The sequence below is a fragment of the Gekko japonicus genome, unplaced genomic scaffold (genome assembly GCF_001447785.1).
Source record: "Gekko japonicus isolate JY-2015 unplaced genomic scaffold, Gekko_japonicus_V1.1 scaffold742, whole genome shotgun sequence".
Taxonomy (NCBI): Eukaryota; Metazoa; Chordata; class Lepidosauria; order Squamata; family Gekkonidae; genus Gekko; species Gekko japonicus.
The window spans coordinates 600,473-620,939 of record NW_015175992.1 but is presented as its reverse complement, the minus strand read 5'-3'; the positions used below and the strand labels follow the sequence as shown (position 1 = coordinate 620,939).

Genomic DNA, 20,467 nt, shown 5'->3' with positions numbered 1-20,467 from the left:
TTGGCGGGCCGGCGGGCCCCGGTGGAGGTGGCGCGGGCGCTCCCGGTCCAGGTTGAACCGGTGGGGGTCCCGCCGGCTGTTGCGGGGCTTGGGCAGCCACCAAGGCGGCCATGCGAATGTCTAGCATACCCGGTAGTGCCTTAAAGACATTATTCACGGTTCTTATCAGGTCCCGCACCGATTGTTCTAGCTCGTCCAGCCGCTCTCCGGTGTCCTCCTCCGGGATATGGTCCCGAGGTCGGTACCTGGGGGGGGCTCATACTCCTCCTCGCTTGGGGGCAATCTAGCTCCCGCTAGATCCCCGGCCCGGGCCCCTTCCCCCAGGGGTTCGTACATCCAGTCCTCGAGCTCCCGTCGGTAAGTCCCCGACGAGGACGTTCTCTCCGGTTCAGGATATAGCCCTTTGTCAAACAGACTCTCACGGAGCCCGCTTCCTCTGCGAGAATAAATCTCTCTGGTGCCCTTCGTATTGTACATAGTCCTGGGCCGATGTCCTCCGCTGGCCCCAGTTCGAAGGGGTTGGAGGTGGCCAGGTCAAATAAGAAGGTAGATGGGGAATCGTCCCCCCCACTGCACCCGACGATGGCACCGTGGTCATGCCAGTGGTGACCAACAGCGTGGAGGTTGTTGGGACCGATCCCGTGTCCCCCTCCGTTGAAGGTGGTTTTCCCTCGGTCCCGCTCATGACTTCGTCAGACTCGGGATGATAGGAAAATAATGGGATTCCTAACAATATGTTGGATCCCCAAGCATCGAGAATAAATCCACGTTTCAAGAAAGCAAAATTTATTTCAAAGCTTTGGAAAGATACTCAAACAAGGTCTTTGTTAGGAATGGTTACAAACAGCTCGGGTAAACATAATAAAGGGATTCAAACCAGGTACAGAACCAATGGGTCACTTTCCCGCTGGCGGGTACAAGGAAACGATTGCGCGGGCAATCCCTGGGAACACTACCATCTTCAGACATAACATTGATGCAGTTCCCAGGCTCAAAAAGCAACAAGCTAGCAATCAAGCTCACCTCCCACTTCACGTCCTCCAGCTGCTTGGTTTAAGCGTTACAGCAGAATAAAACACAGGCCAGGAACAGAGGGGGGGGGAGGGTCTGTACATACAGGCAGGTAATACAGAACACAATGGCAGCTTGCTGACAGCCACCTATAGAACATTTTATATAAATTCTCTTTAAAGGAAACTGATTTTATCATTTATTTTCCATATCTGCAACCAATGATCAAGATCAATATTATAGCCAAAATTTTGGGCCCATTTTATCATACATTCTTTAATCACCTCATCCTCCATCTTTATCTGTAACTAATACACATAAAATTTCTTAATTAATTTATCACTGTTTCGTATAAAAGTGTATCAAACGCTGATTGTTCTGCATCAAACCGCTGAGGTTTATCTTTAGCATATCTAGATTCCAAGTGTACTCTTGTCCATCAATCCAAACATATATCTTGTTCCTCTAATTCTTCTCTGGACTTCAACCTATCTTCCTTTCCTAATAAATCTTCATATCTAGCTACTTTTTTCTTCTCTCACCAGAGAGACCCATTTCGGGATCTTCACATACAGTTTATGTCTGATTCTTTCCCATACTAACTTAGTACCTCTTAGCTTAGCTTAGCACCTCTGCAGCATCACAGGCATTCTGCTTGCTCAGCTCACCAGCCCTGGTTTGTTTCATAGTTTACTTATTGAACCACAATTTCTGGCATACTCCCATAACTTCAGTGACCTTGCATAGGACTGGCCATAGACCAACAGCTAGGTCACAGGTTTTCTCTCTGATAGGTCCAGTGCTCTGGAATGGCCTACCAGACTGGGTATGGAGGGCATCTTCCCTGGCTATATTTAGGAAGGTATATCTGATGGAGAGAGCCACATCTTGTTAAATAGTGAGTTTAACACAGCAGAGGCGAAGCCAGAGTGATTTCAACAAGCAGCTGTTTATTGCATCTCAACAGGAATGCTTTACATGGGGCAACTGCCCTAACTATTTACACCTAAGCCACTCCCAGCCCCAATGTGATTGGTGAGTTCAAATGGCCTCCAAGCTCCAGATTGGCTGGCTGCCCCCAGGGGCCAATCCACAGGCAGGCTCCAGGATCCTGCCTGCCTTTGTTCTGGGCTTCAAGCTCCAACTAGGTGGCCTGCCAGACAAGTCCAGGCATGCCTCCTTATGCTGGCTACTGCACCAGCAGCAGTTAAGCATGAGTGGAAGATTGCACATGTCCAGACATAACAACATCCATCCCAGTTTCCCTGTTCTGTCTGTTCACTCATTTACTGTACTAGTATGGTAGAGCTGGTCAGAACCTTTGGACAGAGGAGAGGGGGGAGTGGGTAGAAAAGAGGAGTTTAATTATCACTTCACAGACAGGGTCAAGAAGTCTTTTGGGCAGGTTAGGAATTTGGCTCCATCTTGCAGTCCCTTCAAGTGGAGGTGGACTTGGGTTAGTGTGGTGGCCTGGAGTGATACCAACTGCTCAGAGACAGTTGCTTACCTACACAATTTGGGGGTGAAGCTATTGTCACAGAATGTCTACACGCAGAATAGACTAGTCACAAGAGCTACAGGTGTGACTCCCTATGAACTGTGGGTTGGTCATAAGCCATCCATGGACCACCTGAGAGTGTTCAGCTGTAGAGCTTTCATACACATCCCTAAAGAAGAGCAATCAAAGCTTGGTGATCGTGCAAAGGAAGGCATTTTTCTGGATATGCAGCTAGATGCAAGGGTTACAGAATCCTGGACCCAAAGACTAACGAAATCACCATCAGTAGATCTGTTCATTTTGATGAAAGTGTAAGGCCTCAAGGTTCAGAGGGGGCTGACACTGAAGTGAGCAACCAGCTGGCATCCCTTGATGTGGGAAACACCAGGGAAGAGGAAGTTCCTGAGGTGATCCTGGCAGATGACATGACCCGTCAAGATGCTCCACCAGCCATACCTGAACCACAGATGCAACCCAGAGATGTACCAGCCATGCCTGAACCACAGATGGAACCCAGAGAGACAGGACAACCAGAGGTGAGACGATCAATGCGCTCCAACAAAGCTGTTCCACCGAGAATGAAGCTGCTTGCAGAGGCGGTGGGAACATCGGAGCCTGTGTTGTGTGATGACATCTCTTGCCTACCAGCTCAAGAAGCACAGAGGAGATAGTTCACAATGGTAAAAACGCTCCTGAGTGTTGCAGCACACAAGGGGATGGAGGTTGAACACCTAACTGCAGCAACCACATCCAGTCAGGCTGCAAAAGCCAGGGATACTAAACTGAACACCACACTACTCCAGGCAGACTTCAAAAGAAGTGAATCTGATCCCTGCCTGTACACCATATGCAAAGATGAAAAATGGACTTATATCCTGACTTGTGATTGCAACCTACTACTAGTACGTGAAAATCGAGATGACAGAAAAGAAATCATGGATCACCTAAGCAAAGAAGTTGAACTTAAGCAACTTGGCAGCATTACACACTCGGCATAAAGATACAGAGAGAGCCAGATGGCAGCTTTCTCATCAGCCATCAGCCAGGAACAGAAGATTAGGGACCTGGTGAGAAGACTGAGACTAGGGGTGTGCAAAAAAAAAAAAAAAAAGCTAGTATTTTTCAGCTTCGGGTAAATCAGACCCAAAAAATATTATTTCCCTATCTTGGGGAGGGAAAGAAAGGCATTTAAACATCCCCCCGTACTTCCCCGAGTCTCTCCACAAAAGCAGAGAGGCTCAAGGAAAAACAGGAGCATGTGTGCATGCCTGCTTTCCCTTCCCCAACCTGTCTACCATGGCAGGTAGGCTGGGGAAAGAGGGCAGGCATGCACACATGCAGACATGCCTGGGGAACCCAGGCATATTTAAAATGCCTTTCTTTCCCTCCCCGATCTCAGGGAGGGAAAGAAAGGCATTTAAACTCAACAGCTGACTGGCAGCTCAGGCTGTTAGGTTTAATTAAGTCCTTTTTTTCGGTATAGCAAAAAGAACTTAAAAAAAAAAGCCAGATAATATCAGCTTTTTCGGGTTCAACTAAACCGGTAGCCGAATACATATCTCTGATCTGTATTCAGCTTATGTGCTATCCGAAAAATACCAACAAGGTATTTTTGGGGTATCTTTTCAGTTCGGCTATAGCCGAATGCACACCCCTACCTGAGACTGAATGATGGGCCACACGAATATATTCCCATGGAACCAAACTACATCAAGCAAGGAGAAGAATCTGCAGAGCTATCTGTAAGCAACCAGTACAATGAAGCACTAGGTAAGTTTTTGCACATTTCCACTTTGACCAGACCAGACATTACATTAGCTGTGGGACTATTATGTAGAAAGAATGCAAAGCCCACAAAAAGAGACTGGAAAGCTCTCATAACACTTGTGAGATACCTAATGACTATTGCAGATCTTAAACTTAGATTATCTGCAAATGACAGCCCTAAACTAGTTACCTATGTGGATGCAGACTGGGCTGAAGACTTAACAGATAGAAAGTTTACCAGTGGCAATATAGTTTTCTTTGGTGGAGGACCTATAAGTTGGTCAAACAAGAAGTGTAGTGCAGTTGCAAGTTCCACCACTGAAGCAGAATATGTGTCAGCAGTACTAGGTTGTCAAGAGTAACGTTAGCTGCTACAGCTACTGAAAAGACATGAGCCTAGATGTACCAAAGCCTGTTATAGTATATGAAGACAACAAAAGTTACATCCACATTTCTGAAAAAGATGTGAGCCAGCATACCAAGCAAATTGATGGGGAGTATCACCTGGTGAGACATCTGCAGCAAGAAGGAATTGTCAAGCTGATCCACTGCCCAAAGAAAGAGATGCCTTCACCAAGCCTCTACCCAGAGAACGATTTGAAGTCCTGAGAGATGGAATGAAGTTGGTCCAGCTGAGCCATGGTCCACCGAGAGGGTGTGTTGGAAGTTCCAGATATGTGTCTCCTGCTGGCTGCCTCAAACCTCCAGACTGAGTGGCAAGAGAGGCTAGAAAGCTAGATAGGCACACTGACCTTTCTTCCTGTATCTACTCTTCTGCCACTGTCCTCTTTGATATGCAGATTATAATCTCAGGGATCAACTTCCCTTTCCTGCTTCTCTCTCTCTCTCTGAATGAAGATTTACTCTCTACCAGCATGCACCAAGAGAGGGACATACTGTCCTCTCTTGGCACCATAAGGCAGATGGGCTTCTCACCATCCACCTCCATCCTTTAGTAAGTTAGAAATCTATCAATCTCTCCTCTTTCCTATCCAAAGTGTACTTCTCAAATAAAGACAGAGGTATTTCTCTTCTAAACTTGCAATGTGGCCCTGTGTAGCCTTGTAAGCTGAGTAACCTGGTAAAGTGCATTTGTAGCTTTATTTAAGCACTCTGCTAACTAATGGTGACTGGACTAACCAAACCAGTTGACCTCAATAGGGTGCAGCTCTGCTCAGGATGGCTCTGGGAGAGTTGCTGGCCATGTTAGATAGAAGGAGGGAACATCACTCCCACACTCCTGACTCTTTTTTACATTTTTCAATTGTGACATTATTAGCAATAATATGGAAACGACAAAAAATTATAACTGTGTAAAAAATACATACAGATGTACATTTATTTAAATTTCAAGCCCAAACTCAATGCTGTATGTAACATATGACTGCTACAGGAATATGTAGCCAGACAGCAGCTGAGAGTTTCCCCTGGGAACTCAATTCTAAAACACTGCAGGGTCCCGATTCAGACTGAGATCGCAGTGCAGAGAGAGAAGGGGCTTCAGCCACCCTCCCTGTGCTATTCTCAACCTGAAATGACCCTGGAGGATACTTGCTCCATCAATGGGCTGCTCATGAACTAAACTCTTGCATGCAGCCCCCCTCCATGGGATATGCAATGAGACTAAGGCTTGAAGGCTAAATGTTTCCAGTATTATTGATCTTGTAGGATTTATCCAGTCTACCACATCCAAACTAGCTACTTTGTATTACAATCTTAAGTATCACCCTTTGAAGCAAACAGCATCAACATAGCACTTGATACTCTTATAGATACTCCCTCATGGATCACTGCCGTGACGTGGCGAGGGGGCTTGCAGGGTTTGATGAGGCTGTGGGCTATGCCGTGGAGGGCCACCCAAGACTGACAGGCCACAGCAGAGAACTCAGACCAAGTGTGATCCACTGGAGAAGGAAATGGCAACCCACTCCAGTATCTTTGCCAAGAAAACCCCATGGATAGTATCAAAAGGCTAAAAAAGATTACACCGGAAGATGAGCCCCTCAGGTAAGAAGGTGTCCAATATGCTACTGGGGAAAAGAGTTTTCCCTCGGATGACCCTGGCCCCGCCCCCAGCGTGCCTGGCGTCATAACATCACTTCCTGGTGACGCGCACGCCGGGGTGGGGTTCCCCCCGGGGCCCGATCCTCCGGCAGCGGGGAACAGGCCTCTGGGGTGGGGGTTTCCCCGCCCCCCGGGGGGACTTGGCAAGCCTAGGGCAGAGCCGCCAGTGTCTTGATGGGTCTGGAAGCACAGAATTTATAATTCAGCTGGGGATGGAGAGAACTCCTGTGTGGAGATGCCCTTGTGAAAAAATGTTTAATTTCTTATGTACCAAATAAGCATGTGCCGCCCTAAATCACAAGGAATTTCTACCCATAAAAGGCAACATGTACTTTTACTTACTTTGCTGTGACAGCACCACTGAAGCTCTCATGTTTTGAAGAGTAAAACAGAGGTGTTGCTAGAATGACTTCAAATTTTGGTAACACTAAAAAAAAAATCAAAAGTTATGGTTGTTTTATAAAACAAATGGGGTCATAATGACTGTGACACTACAGGTTACTATCACTGTTTTGCTTACATACTGTTGCGCACATGGTTCAAAGGGGCCTTTTTGATAAAGAAAGTAGGCTCAAAGTTAATCTGCAAAATTTTAGGTAGCATTCATTGCTTTCTTCATTGTATCCACCATACTATCACACCACTTCTCCAATTTTGTAAACCAGTTTCCTTCTTTGTTGTACATATTTTACGGTATATAGAATGCTACTATAATACCATAATCCCATTTAATTGCACTATTAATTGTATGCATACGGCTCTTTTTTAAAAAAAAAATCTGTCCACCTTGTGTTTCAGTGAGAAAGGTAGACTATGAAATAAATTATATGCTTTACACAAATAATATACTGATAACCAGAGTCATAACATTTCAGTAATAAGGCTTCTTAATACAACACAAATAATTGTTGTTTATATGACTGCTAATGTTGCCAACAGACCTGGAGAAAAAGGTCTCACTCCTGTAATAGAGGCTTCATGTGTAAAAATGGGCAGTTAAAGCTTTTCACTGAATGGAGGTAAAGAACATTACATGGCAAATAACATTCCATTTGATTCTACCAAAGGGACAGGACATTTTTTCTTCAGGCGGCTGGCAACTCTCACACTGTCTACAATGCAAGTGCAATGTTTTATACTACTAACTGTTATGGCCTCTCTGCTCCCCCCCCCCAAAAACCTGGTGATTACAGTTTGATATGAGTTCTGAAAGTTCTGTTAGAGATCACCATCTTTCCTTCTGCCTCCACCATCACCATCCAGAACTACAATTCCCAGTGTTCTCTGGGAAAATAGAATTTCTGTTAAACAAAACTGATAGCTTGGGCATGCCTTCAGACACTTATATAGATCAACGGTGAAGACTGAGAAGGGTGTAAGTCTTTTTAGGATAGCACTGGAAACCCTCTAAACGAGGGACAGGCAATACAATTCTCTTGGGAAATATCAAGCCACAAAACACAGGCACCACTCTCAGAAAAAGAAAAGCCTTCCTCCTTTTTATCATCTGAAATTACTGGCTGGCAGGTATCAAGTGGCAGCAGCACACAGCCAGGGAGACTCTTAGCAAGGGTGGACACTGCCTACCTCTTCCAAACTGAAGCCAGGCCTTCAGGGATCCTTTGTCCCTCAAACAAAATAGCACGTATCAAATACTGCCCTCAAACTCTTGGCCTAAGAACAGACTATAAAACTATATAAGGGATCAGTAACCAGGAGCTCAAAGAAGCACTACTCAGCTATATTTGGCACTGAAGCCTCTTTCCCCTGGCATCTGGACATCCTGCCCATATTCTTTCCCATTTCAGAGATTGTGCTGGAGACTGGATGCAAAGGAGCATAATGACAAATGTATACCATGTTTTCTTCAATAGTTCTGCTCCACCAATAGGTAATTACTTTTTCCAAACAGGGAGGTTGAAAGGGAGGAGTTTTAAACTGGAGGCTTGTGGATTTAGCTACTCTTGATTAGCGACAGCTTGAAAGAACTCAGGTATCCACAGAAGCCTAGGGTACACACGTTTTTGTACTGCAGTCACTTTTATTATCCAGGTTATATCAGTGATTACTGGCTACTTAATTCTCAATTCTTTAGGGGGAAGGTTAAATCCTTCCTTTTAGAAGCAGGGAGGCGCCAGAATAGTTACTGTACAACCACAATTTGATTAGCCAACTGCAGAGGTCATTTTGGGGGGGAACGCGGGGGAACGCAGTCCCCCCGGGTGAGGTGCAGGGGGCGGGGCATATGACGAAGCCCCACCCCCTGCTTCCGGCCGCCCCGCTTCCAGCCCTCATTCAGCCAGGAGGAGGCAGGAGAAGAGGGAGGGTAAGTTGCTTCCTCCCTGCCTCTTCTCACCCCTGCCTGCCTGGGGCCAGGGAGAGCCTTGGCGGGGCTTCCTCGCACTTCCGCCGGCCTTGCAGGTCCACCGCCGGGCCCCTGATGTCAGGGGGTGTGGCATATGCTAATGAGTTATGCTAATGAGTTCCCCTAGCTCTTTTTCTACGAAATGACCCCTGGCCAACTGCATGGTAGGTGTCCATTAAAAGCAAGTTTTGGTTGCACCAACACACACGTTTTTCAGCCACTTCCCGGATACTCCTTTCCATGTTTCATATATAGAAAATAGGAGGTGTATACAAAGTGGGTCTTATGCTGTTCTAGATAATGAACTCTTAATAATTAAGATATCTTTTGTAAACTTCATGCATTGTTTTATTTTTGTCCAAAAATTCCTGCACTCTTACACTCTTCCAAAAAAGGATATTGGTTATCAGACAGACAATACTCACCATACTCCATCACAGTAAATGTTTGATAATGAGTTTGATCCTATGGGGAAACAAATAAACAAAACAAAAATCCTATAAAACATAAATTCAGTTTCATGGTTCATTGGATTGGGTCATGGGAGAAATTCTAGCAACTACTTTTTAAAAATTAGGCATATGTTGGGTGGTATTGTTCCAAACATGACAATTTTGGGTTTCATAATCACTAACATCAAAAGTCAAGATCAGTATCCTTCAGATATGTCCCCAAATCCTTTCAAAGCCTAACATATTGTGGCACATCTCTGTAGGCCACAGCCCATGTTCCCAGATACACAAAACATTCTTCTAAAAAGACTGTAAATCAGGGTTCTCGAACTAATTTCTTATGAGGCCCAGATCTGACATAAATGAGACCTTGTTGGGCCAGGCCATGTGTGTGTCATAAAATGTAATGCCAGGTAGCAGAGATATAAACCTTATACAGCACGCAAAAACAAATAAAGATTTTTTTAAACTTTAAATAAAACATGCTTAAAACACTAGCATTCTTGCAATATTTTGTCAATTTAACAGTCTCTGATAACTGACATCTCTTGCTCTGAATTATTGCATCAAAATGTCTGTGCTGTAGCAATCTTGAATATGCTGTTCAGATGTGTATCTGTAAGCTGCAAACCTACTTTTGATTTACTGACATTCATTACAGAAATCTCATGCTCAGTGTTCTGAGCCTAGGACCCGGGGAAAACATGAAATGGCTGGGCATTGCAACCTTTTGTACATAAGTTCCTTCATGTGCTGGTCAAGAAAATGAGAAGGCATCTTGACACAGACTGCAGTCATGTGTTTGTCTACAAACTATAGTCTCCCCCAGAGAAATAACTACAACTTCCGATGAAGGAAATGTGCTGGGTGAACTTGGTCTGGACACATACTCTCAGCCTAATCCACCTCACTGGCTTGTTGTTATTTCTCCTCTAAAATAGTTCACATTCCTTTCTTACCAAGAAAGATGGATCATGAGGGCATGAATACAGTGAAAAGAGGGAGGGAACCCAGCTGAACCCAAGAGAGCCCTGGCATAAAGACCACAACAAAACACACACACACTGTAGCAAGGCCCACAAAAGCTCATACTTTGAACAAAACTTTGTTGGTCTTAAAGGTGCCTGGTATTTCTCCCGTGCAATTGAGACAGCCCAGCAAAGCAAGCTCTCCCTCATTCCCTCCCTCCCTTCAGGGAGGAGCCTCAGCCAGTGGAAAGAAAGAAAGGCTTCCCTTTGTCTCCTGCAGCCTGGCCAGGAAGCAAGCTCTGGCTGTTCCTTCCCTCCCCCTGTGAGGAGGAGGGGGAGGAGCCTCAGCCAGTTCTTTACCAGACTCTCTCAATTGCACAGGAGAAGCTTGCCTATCTATCTCTCCTGTGCGATTGAGAGAAACTGGTAAAGCAAGCTGTGACATGGAGGCAGCAGCAGAACTGGAAAATGAAGCAGGAAACAACCAGGCCCTTGCGGGCCAGATTGGGGCCTTCTGAGGGCCTGATCCGGCCCATGGGCCTCATGTTTGACACCACTGGTGTAAGTAGTCTTATATCTATACACACACACATACAAGAAAAAATATTTACAAAGTCAGAACCTAATTATTCTCTTCCCATATGTATGTATATCTACCAAATTAGGAAACCAATTCATGTAACTGAAATTACGCAAGTCTACAAAAGGTTGCGCCTGTCAGATCTCCCAGTTAAAACACTCTCCACAACACATTTAAGCAGTGATAGTTTATTGAGATATGCTTACTTTTGGAAACACGCTCTGTGTCAGAACTGAAGAAAGGCGGTGATGTCAGGGGTCATGGCATATGCTAATAGCCTAGTGGCTCATTAGCATACCATATGCTAATGAGCTCCTGCAGCTCTTTTTCTATGAAAAGACCACTGGTTATAAACAGTTCGCATAAGGCCCCCTTAGGTTCCGTCCAATCATACTCTACAATCGTCCTGTCTGGCTTTCGCATGCTCTATACCCCCACCTGTAAATCTACTATTATATTTATCTACGACAGCGAAGGAGGCATAGACATTATCCAAGGTCATCCCTGAGAAGGGAGGCTGTTTAAGAAGAGTTACACTGCCATTACATCAGAGCCATTCTCACACTCTCACACACCCCTGGAATTTCCCTTCCTTTGCAGACCTCAAATCCCCATAAGACATAGCAAACAAAAGTCCAAGTTTGACATTTATGTATAATACAAGAACTGGCACCAAGGGAGTCAGTTCTGACACAGATCATCTATGCTTGAGACCTCTCTATCTCTCAATAAGAGAGTGTTGTTGGGAGTGAGTTTCTTCAAGACCTGACAATTAACCAGGAACCATGAAGACAACAGATAAGGCTGCAAACATCTGGCTGCTAAGGTATTATCTCCAGGGGGCAGTTTTCACCCTGTGGTCACATTGTATGAAGGGATAACACCAGCCAGTGCAGTAGAAGGCCGCGTAGACTGGGAAGAGGACACTCAAACAACACCTTCCTACCAGTTTCACTTGTCATAGATTGTTTTTACAGATTTTGCAAGCTACCTTGAAAGCTGTCTTGGAAACAACAGAGTAAAAATCTTCTCAATCACTACAGTAGCAAGTTAGCCTTATTAAATGCATCCTGCATATAAGTGTTGTTTTAGGTTCCCTAGTTCAAGCCATCAGCCACTGTTATCAGAAATTTGGCTTAGATGAACAAAAGTACCACAAGAAGCCATTTATTAATACAAACTTGTCATAGCAAGGGTTCGTTTTAAAATCCAAACTATATATGTTAGTTAATGGTTTCAGAGTAATATCCCAAAATAATCTTTATGCGTCAAAAATAAGTTTAGTACAAGTGGAGGACCTGGAAGGACTTAGTAGGGATCTCATTCCCATCCCTACTGTTTCCTTTTTCTCTTCCCTGAAAGCCCCCATAACTTCTCCTCTTTTCCTGCTTCCTTTTCTCCTTCCCACCCACCAGCCAAACTACCTTTATCCGCCCCTCAGTCTTCAGCTTTCCCTCCTTCCCTCCCCCTGGCAGCTTCTATACAGAAAAGCTAATCCCATCAGTACCAGATGCCAGGCTGGACTTGGGGGGGGGGGGGGACATCACTTTCCCCTATATCCCTTTTACTAGTTCCTCTGTCCCTCCTCCTGGCAACCTCCAAATCTTCATCTTTCCCTGCTTCTTTCTTTCCTTCCCATCCACCAGGTAATGTACTTTTTATCTTCTCCCTCATCCTCTCTTCTACAATGGGCACCCAAAGCAGTTTACATCATTCTTGTCTCCTCCATTTTATCCTCACAACAACTCTGTGAAGTAGGTTAGGTGGAGAATTTGTGACTGGCCCAAGGTCACCCAGTGAGCTTTCACAGTGGAGCAGAAATTCAAAGTTGGTCTAAAACTCTAACCACTACACACCACTGGCTATCAATAGGGTATATGCTGTTGAGCAGTAGCAAGCTGCCAGACCTGGGTAAGTCATGCAAGACACCTTGTAGCTGCTGGTGGGCCTGGCTCTGATGAGTCCTCCCTCACCCTTCGTGTTTTCTTGACAGACACTAAGGCTTGAAGGCTAGCAATTCTGTTGTGGTTGCCTAGCAACCCCATAATGGCACTGAGAGGCTATTTACGTCTATCATTCGGGCGGTTTTACACACACCCTTTTTATTTTAGATTTCAAATTTTTCTGCAAACCTGGGGCTTTTCTCAGATTTGTGGAAAGATCAATCTTGTCTGTTTATGGCTCCAATCTCCTGATTCAAGTATCCATATATTTGACAATGTTGAAAATTAAATATACTGACTGCAAGAACCCACAAGTAACATCCTGCCCCCCCCAAAATGTCTGCAGCCTGTACCCCATTAAAAGCACTAGCAAATAAAATGTACTTGTAGTACCTCCTTTAAAAATATCAAGGCAGCACCCCTCTCAACTCCTCAGGAATCCTGTTCAACAGAGCAGATCCTACTGCAGAAAAAGCATGGGGCTTGGTGGCTGCCAGGCTAACTAACTTAATCAGGGGAGCAGCCAGTAGGTGGCAACCTGGGGACCACAAATGGTACAAGAAGACACATGGGGAAGGCACTGGCCTTTAATTACGTGGATTCTATGCCATGAAGGGCCTTAAAGATCAAAAACAAGACACTAATTTGAATTCAAAAACAAACTGACAGCCAGTGTTGCTGTTTTACAAAAGATGAAGTATATACCTTGCTGGCTTGTCCCCAATAATCAGGATGCCGCATTCTGAATTAGCTGCAATTTCCAGGTCACCTTCCAGGGCAGCCCAACATTGAATATGCTACAGTAATCCAAGCATGAGGCTAAAAACATAGAAGAGTATGGCCAGGTCAGTTGAGTCTAAGAGCAAACCAAAAGCAGCTGATAGAAGGCACTCTTGGGCACCATTAGCAACGTGGTTTTCAAACACCAAGGCTGGATCTACAAACACACTCAAGTTCTTCTACAAATTCAAGCTCTACCATCCACATATGTATATTATTGCTTTGCTCAAACATGTCTTACATCTACCAATCACTATTCCACCAGTTTCTTGTCCACAGGCCTGTTACGTTGTCTTCTTGAGAGTCACCTATATTTTCTGTAATTTATTATAAAGGTAAAGGTTTTCCTTACTTGAAAGCTAGTCGAAACCAGTTCTAGGGGGCGGTGCTTATCTCCGTTTCCAAGCCGAAGAACGAGCGCTGTCTGAAGACGTTTCCGTGGTCATGTGGCCGGCATGACGAAACACCAAGGCACACAGAACACTGTTACCTTCCCACCAAAGCAGTACCTATTTATCTACTTACAATTTCTTGCTTTCAAACTGCTAAATTGGCAGGAGCTGGAGTCAGAGCTGGGGTCAGAGACGGGGCAGTAGGGTCCCGAACCATCCCGCAGCACTAGGGTCTCGAACTGCCAAACTACAGACGTTCCGGTCTGCAGCTCAGTGGCTTAACCTCTGAGCCACCACAGCCCTGTAATTTATTATACATTTCCCCTTATACTAATTTTTATAATAAATTTTATTATTTTCATGACAAACAAATACATAAACATAAATATGAGAGTAATAATAGTGATTATATATCTCTTAAACTACCTCATGCCTATATAACTAAATACCATTCTTGCTACCATGTTTACCAACCTATATTTTAAAATCTATTTTTAATATTTAAACAATATTTAGACCATATCTAAACATTCCACAGTTATTTTTCTATAAATCTATCTTCACATTCTACAACTCAATAGGCTAACATATTTTCTACTGGTTACATAATTGTCTAAGCAATTTATATTGAAAACTGCTAAGTTATTAACATTTTTATTAAATATAGTGTACAGTCAAACTAAGCTTATATATTTCCCTATATCTAAACAGTCTACTATCCTTTCTACTATATATAATCAAAAGATCATACTAACTCTCTTCCTACTTAATAACTTTAGGGAAGAAAAACAATATATAAGTAAAAAGAAGAGCCAAGGTATTACCAGTTTCCATTCTAACTTCATGTTAAACTCTTATATAAGATCCAGTTCAAATTCAACTGTAGCTCATTTGAATCATTTACACCTAAACCGGGGTTCTCCATATCAGTTTAAACAGAGTGTAAATAAGAACAGAGAAGAAGAGATTGTCATTTTCCATTCTCACATCATGTTATAAACTGCATTATAGTTCAAATCCATTGGCTCTTTCTTAATGAGTTACAGCTATGAATTGTCAATTATCTATTGTTATACTCATATTTCATCATCATCTATTTACTTTATCCCCCTCATGGATCACTGCCTTGTCATGGCGAGGGGGCTTGTGTAGTTCGATGAAGTTGTGGGCTATGCCGTGAAGGGCCACCCAAGACGGACAGGCCGCAGCAGAGAACTCAGACCAAGCATGATCCACTGGAGAAGGAAATGGCAACCCACTCCAGTATTTTTGCCAAGAAAACCCCATGGACAGTATCAAAAGGCTAAAAGATATGATGCCGGAAGATGAGCCCCGCAGGTCAGAAGGTGTCCAATATGCTACTGGGGAAGAGCAGAGGGCAAGTACAAGTAACCCCAGAAAGAGTGAAGCGGCTGGGCCAAAGCCGAAAGGACGCTCAGTTGTGGATGTGTCTGATGGTGAAAGGAAAGTCCGATGCTGCAAAGAACAATACTGCATAGGAACCTGGAATGTAAGATCTATGAATCAAGGTAAGCTTGACGTGGTCAAAAATGAGATGGCAAGACTGAACATCGATATCCTAGGAATCAGTGAACTAAAGTGGACAGGAATGGGCGAATTTAACTCAGAAGACCATTATATCTACTACTGTGGCCAGGAATCTCGTAGAAAAAATGGTGTGGCCTTTATAGTCAACAAGAGAGTGCAAAAGGCAGTACTGGGATACAATCTCAAAAATGACAGAATGATTTCGGTCCGATTCCAAGGCAAACCATTCAACATCACAGTAATCCAAGTCTATGCCCCAACCACTGATGCAGAAGAGGCTGAAGTGGACCGGTTCTATGAAGACCTACAACACCTCCTAGAACTAACACCAAAAAATGATGTCCTCATCATCATAGGGGACTGGAATGCTAAAGTAGGAAGTCAAAAGGTAACTGGAATAACAGACAAGTTTGGCCTTGGAAAGCAAAATGAAGCAGGGCAAAGGTTAACAGAGTTTTGTCAAGAGAACACACTGGTCATAGCGAACACCCTTTTCCAACAACCTAAGAGACGACTCTACACATGGACATCACCAGATGGGCAACACCGAAATCAGATTGACTATATAATTTGCAGTCAAAGATGGAGAAGCTCTATTCAGTCAGTAAAAACAAGACCTGGAGCTGACTGTGGTTCAGATCATGAGCTACTCATTGCAAAATTCAGACTTAAACTGAAGAAAATTGGGAAAACCACGAGGCCATTCAGGTTTGACCTAGATCGCATCCCTGATGAATATACAGTAGAGGTGAAGAATAGATTCAAGGGTCTGGATTTGATAGACAGCCCTAAGACCAAGTGAGATGAAAAGGAAATCACAGGGTTGTTTGTCTTAGCCTAATGTTTCAGGGCAGATCAGATTTTGGGAAAGGAAAATGTTCAGTGAAAGGAATGGTCAGTGTACTAAATTTAGTAAAAACCAGGCACAAGAATCCAAAACATTCAAGGCTTTTTAAAAGGTCTTTCTTATTATAATTTTTAGTGATCCAGGAACAAATATAGAAGTTGACTTGTTCTTACGGCCCTTTTACTTTTGTTGACACTCTCTATATAGAAGTAATTCCAATGTTCTGTTGCATTGCCTTTAATCCACTTGAGTAATATAAACAGCACACTTAAAATGTGCCTAAAGAATAACTTAGTTTTAAAAAATAATTTAAATAATTAGAGCTGAACTTTCATGCCTAAACCAAATCAAAGTCTTGCAAATTCTGATTCTTGCCTTTACAGTGCAATCCTAAAAACACTTTCCTAGGAGTAAATTCCATTTAATAGACTAGAATCCAGAGTAAACCTGCTTAGAATTGCTGTCTTAAGGTCCTAAACATCTTGGAGCCCAAGGGAACTTGAAGGATTTCCTCCTTCCATACTGTCCAACCTGCCAGTTAAGATCCTCTTCTCAAGCCCTGGTCCCTGTGCTCCCACCTAGAGGGATGAGGTAGGTGTATGATCACCAGGTATCCCTGGCAAACAGCAAGGGATGGGGATGGAATCCTGCCAGAAGGAAAGCTAGACTTAAGTCTGCATTGCCCATGATGTGGTGGTATCACTTCCAGCACACATTTCTGAGGATGCCCTGGTGTTTGGGCAAAAACTCTTTGGTAGAAGTCAATTTTACCATAGAGTTTTTGGCCAAATACCAGAGTATCCCTTTATTGCTGGCAATGTGATGATATAACTTCCAGTGCCCACCAGAAGTGACATTGCTGCATTCCCAGCAACACAGTGCGAGGCCTAGTTTTTTCCATGGCAAGCTGATTGGCACCAGAGGATGGGCCCCAGAGAAGGGATCCCATGCTCCCAGTGAGATCATGGCAACCGGCCCCATCACTCCTTGGCAAATAGAAGGGGAAGTCGTGGAAGTAGTGACAGACTTCACGTTCCTGGGATCCCAGATCACCACAGACTGTGACAGCAGCCATGAAATTAAAAGACGCCTGGTCCTTGGGAGGAAAGCGATGGCGAACCTAAACAGCATGATAAAAAGTAGAGACATCACCCTGCCAACAAAAGTCCGCATGGTCAAAGCAATGGTATTCCCAGTAGTCATGTATGGCTGCGAGAGTTGGACTATAAGGAAGGCCGAGCGCCGAAGAATAGATTCTTTTGAACTATGGTGCTGGAGAAGACTCTTGAGAGTCCCTTGGACTGCAAGAAGATCAAATCAGTCAATCCTAAAAGAAATCAACCCTGACTGTTCCCTGGAAGGCCAGATAATGAAACTGAAGCTCAAATACTTTGGCCACCAAATGAGAAGGGAGCATTCACTGGAGAAGACCCTGATGCTGGGAAAAATTGAAGGTCAAAGAAGACGGGGACAGCAAAGGATGAGATGGTTAGACAGTGTCATAGATGCAACAAACATGAAATTGAGTGAACTTCAGAGGACAGCAGAAGACAGGAGGGCCTGGCGTGACCTGGTCCATGGGGTCGCGAAGAGTCGGACTCGACTGTGCAACTGAACAACAACAAATTTACTTTATACTTCAATTGACATTCCCAATTTTTACTATTATATTATTACATCACTTTCAGCTATAATTCATTTTAGTCAACGACACATAAGCCAAGACTCTTTATATCAGTCTACTTGTAGTACTTGACGACTGTGCAACTGAACAACAACAAATTTACTTTATACTTCAATTGACATTCCCAATTTTTACTATTATATTATTACATCACTTTCAGCTATAATTCATTTTAGTCAACGACACATAAGCCAAGACTCTTTATATCAGTCTACTTGTAGTACTTGATTCTTTTCTTCTTTTTCTGTATTCTTTTTTTCATTACAGTCATCATTCTGTGCCTGTCCTCTTTGTAAGTGGAAACATATGCCTTTGCTTCTTCCCATCTGTATTCAGTTTTAAGGTGGTTAAGTATTCCTGCTCTGTATATCCTCTTGGTTTTTTTTTTTTAGTTGGAAGGATCAGTCCATACAGTGAGTCTTCTTGTATATTCTCCTTTGCCTTTTCAAAATTTAAAGAGCTTGTTGCACTTTTCATAGACCTGTTGATTTGTCCTGTGTAGCTTTTTGTATTCTCTTTGATTGGAAAGGACATTCCATGAGCTGAATCATCTTGTTTGAAATCCTGCCCTTTAGCTGGGATCTGTTGTCTCTGTGGATTTTCCCTCTTAGTTACAGTTTCCAGCTGGATATTTTGTTCCTTATTATAGAGCCTCTCAAAAGCTTCTTAAATCGTCTGTTGAATTGTGTCTTCAAGTATCTCTTGAAATTGTTTCCAGGAAAAATGCATGTCTTGTATAGCATCTAAATCATCTAGGTTATCTGCCTCTTTGTATGTGTTTTGAAGAGTCATTTCTATGTTAAGTCCAATTCACTCCAACAGAGCCCCACGTCTCTACTGGTTGTAAATCAATTGTCTCTTCCAAGCTGATCACCTCTGCCAGATAACAGTCTCAGCATCCAACAGTCTCTTACACAAGCCAAACCTTTTGCTGCTTTGTGATAAAGTCTAAAGACGGTGCACTTCTATTCTCTGCTTTATGGTAAAATTTACACACTGTGCACTTTTTTTCTGTTCTCAGCAGTAAGGCATGACATCGCAAGAAAATGCCACACAGTGGAAAATTCTGCTGTATATATCTTTATTTCTTTCTTTAAGAGGAAAGTTTACATTTCTTTTGTGGAAGCTCGAACACCCTCTTTGCCCCGGAAAATGTTTATCTCAACATTCTTTCAGTAATTCGTCACTCGTCTCAGCCAAACAGAAAAGGGGGGGGAGATTCCACCTCCCTTTTCTTCGTTGTTTTAAGATTTAAAGGGGCTTAATCATGAAGGTCATCAAATTCTTCAGTGTTGCTGTTACAGGTACTCACGGTGCGTGTCTTCATCAGTGTTAGGATGAGGCTCAAAGTAACTCTCCTGCTTTCAAGGAGCATTCACATCCGGTACTATTATGCTGCCATAACTGCGCTTCTCCATTTCCTGCTTCCGGGACGATCCAGGGCTACCATCTGCTTGTTGCCTTAAGTCCCTTGTTGAAGCGCACCGGAAACACGCAGCAAAAAAGAAAAGATTCACCCGCGGTTGCATCTGATCACGCAGTGGCGGGCTGCCCCTGCAGCTCCCAGGGACTGTGTGATCACGCAAATGCGGGTCAAATTCCTACAGAGCAAATAGCCTCTCTTCCCGCCCCGCCCCCCCACGTTATCTCATGCGTGTGACCACAATCTAGGTTTCTTGTGCCCTGTGCTGGAAGAACTACAGAAAGTAATTATGGATACCAGGAAAAAATGGCTTTTCACAATGGGTGAATTAATCTTCTTCTGAGGTTCTATACTCCCACAGGAATCCACCTAATAAACTCCCATGCCAGATCAAAGCCTTCAAAAACAATCTTCTTACAAAGAATGCAGCAAAATGAATCCACTCAAACTTCTGCATGAAGCATGATTCCAAACACAGATCCTACTGAGATTTCTCTTAGCTAAACACAACAATGCAAACAATGCAAACCTATCTTGTCTTCCATATGCAGCTCTGATATACATGAGATCAGTCTCAATTATCCTCCTACACAAGCTCATGTTCAGGCAACTTGCAGACTTGGCTGGCAGCAGTTCTCATAATTATGGAATTTTTGCCCAAGGATGACCTTTACTGTTTACTGTTTTAATATTCAACAATTATTTCTGAACAGATTCTCAGTCTTGCTTCAAAACTACGGATATGTATTCAAAATGGCTGTTTTTACACCTGAATGCAATAATCTAAAGCAAGCACATGTGTAAGTGCAGCATACTCAGCCAATTACAGCAGAATATGGCTGCCTTTGCCAAACTGCCAATGACACAAATGCTCTATAAATTTTAAGGCATGTCTACAACATAGAAAAGAATTCTATATTCTACCCTTTTTTCTCAAGTTCTACACGAAACACTATGCTTTTTGGCTCGCTTCCAGTCACAATGAATGCTTCCCTAATTTGCTCAATACTTCCCCAATTTGCGCTCTGTGACTGTATTTGCACTGTCAAATTGCTCAAGTGTCTAAGCCAAGCCAAACAGCACTAAAAAGCCTCTGAAATTCTACTTCAGTATTTATGCTTTTAAAAAAACAGACAGATGTTTGA

The 20,467-nt window shown here is 43.5% G+C and overlaps 1 protein-coding gene across 1 annotated transcript in view; it reads right to left on the bottom strand.

Annotated features, from left to right (window-relative positions):
• Positions 1-20,467, bottom strand: part of CD109 (CD109 molecule) — a 170,389-nt gene that overhangs the window by 124,721 nt on the left and 25,201 nt on the right. Inside the window, exons 6-7 of the mRNA XM_015426374.1 lie at positions 9,131-9,170; positions 6,683-6,767 (exon numbers count right to left, since the gene is read on the bottom strand). Coding sequence (XP_015281860.1) covers positions 6,683-6,767; positions 9,131-9,170 — 125 coding nt within the window. The remainder of the gene's footprint in view (positions 1-6,682; positions 6,768-9,130; positions 9,171-20,467) is intronic.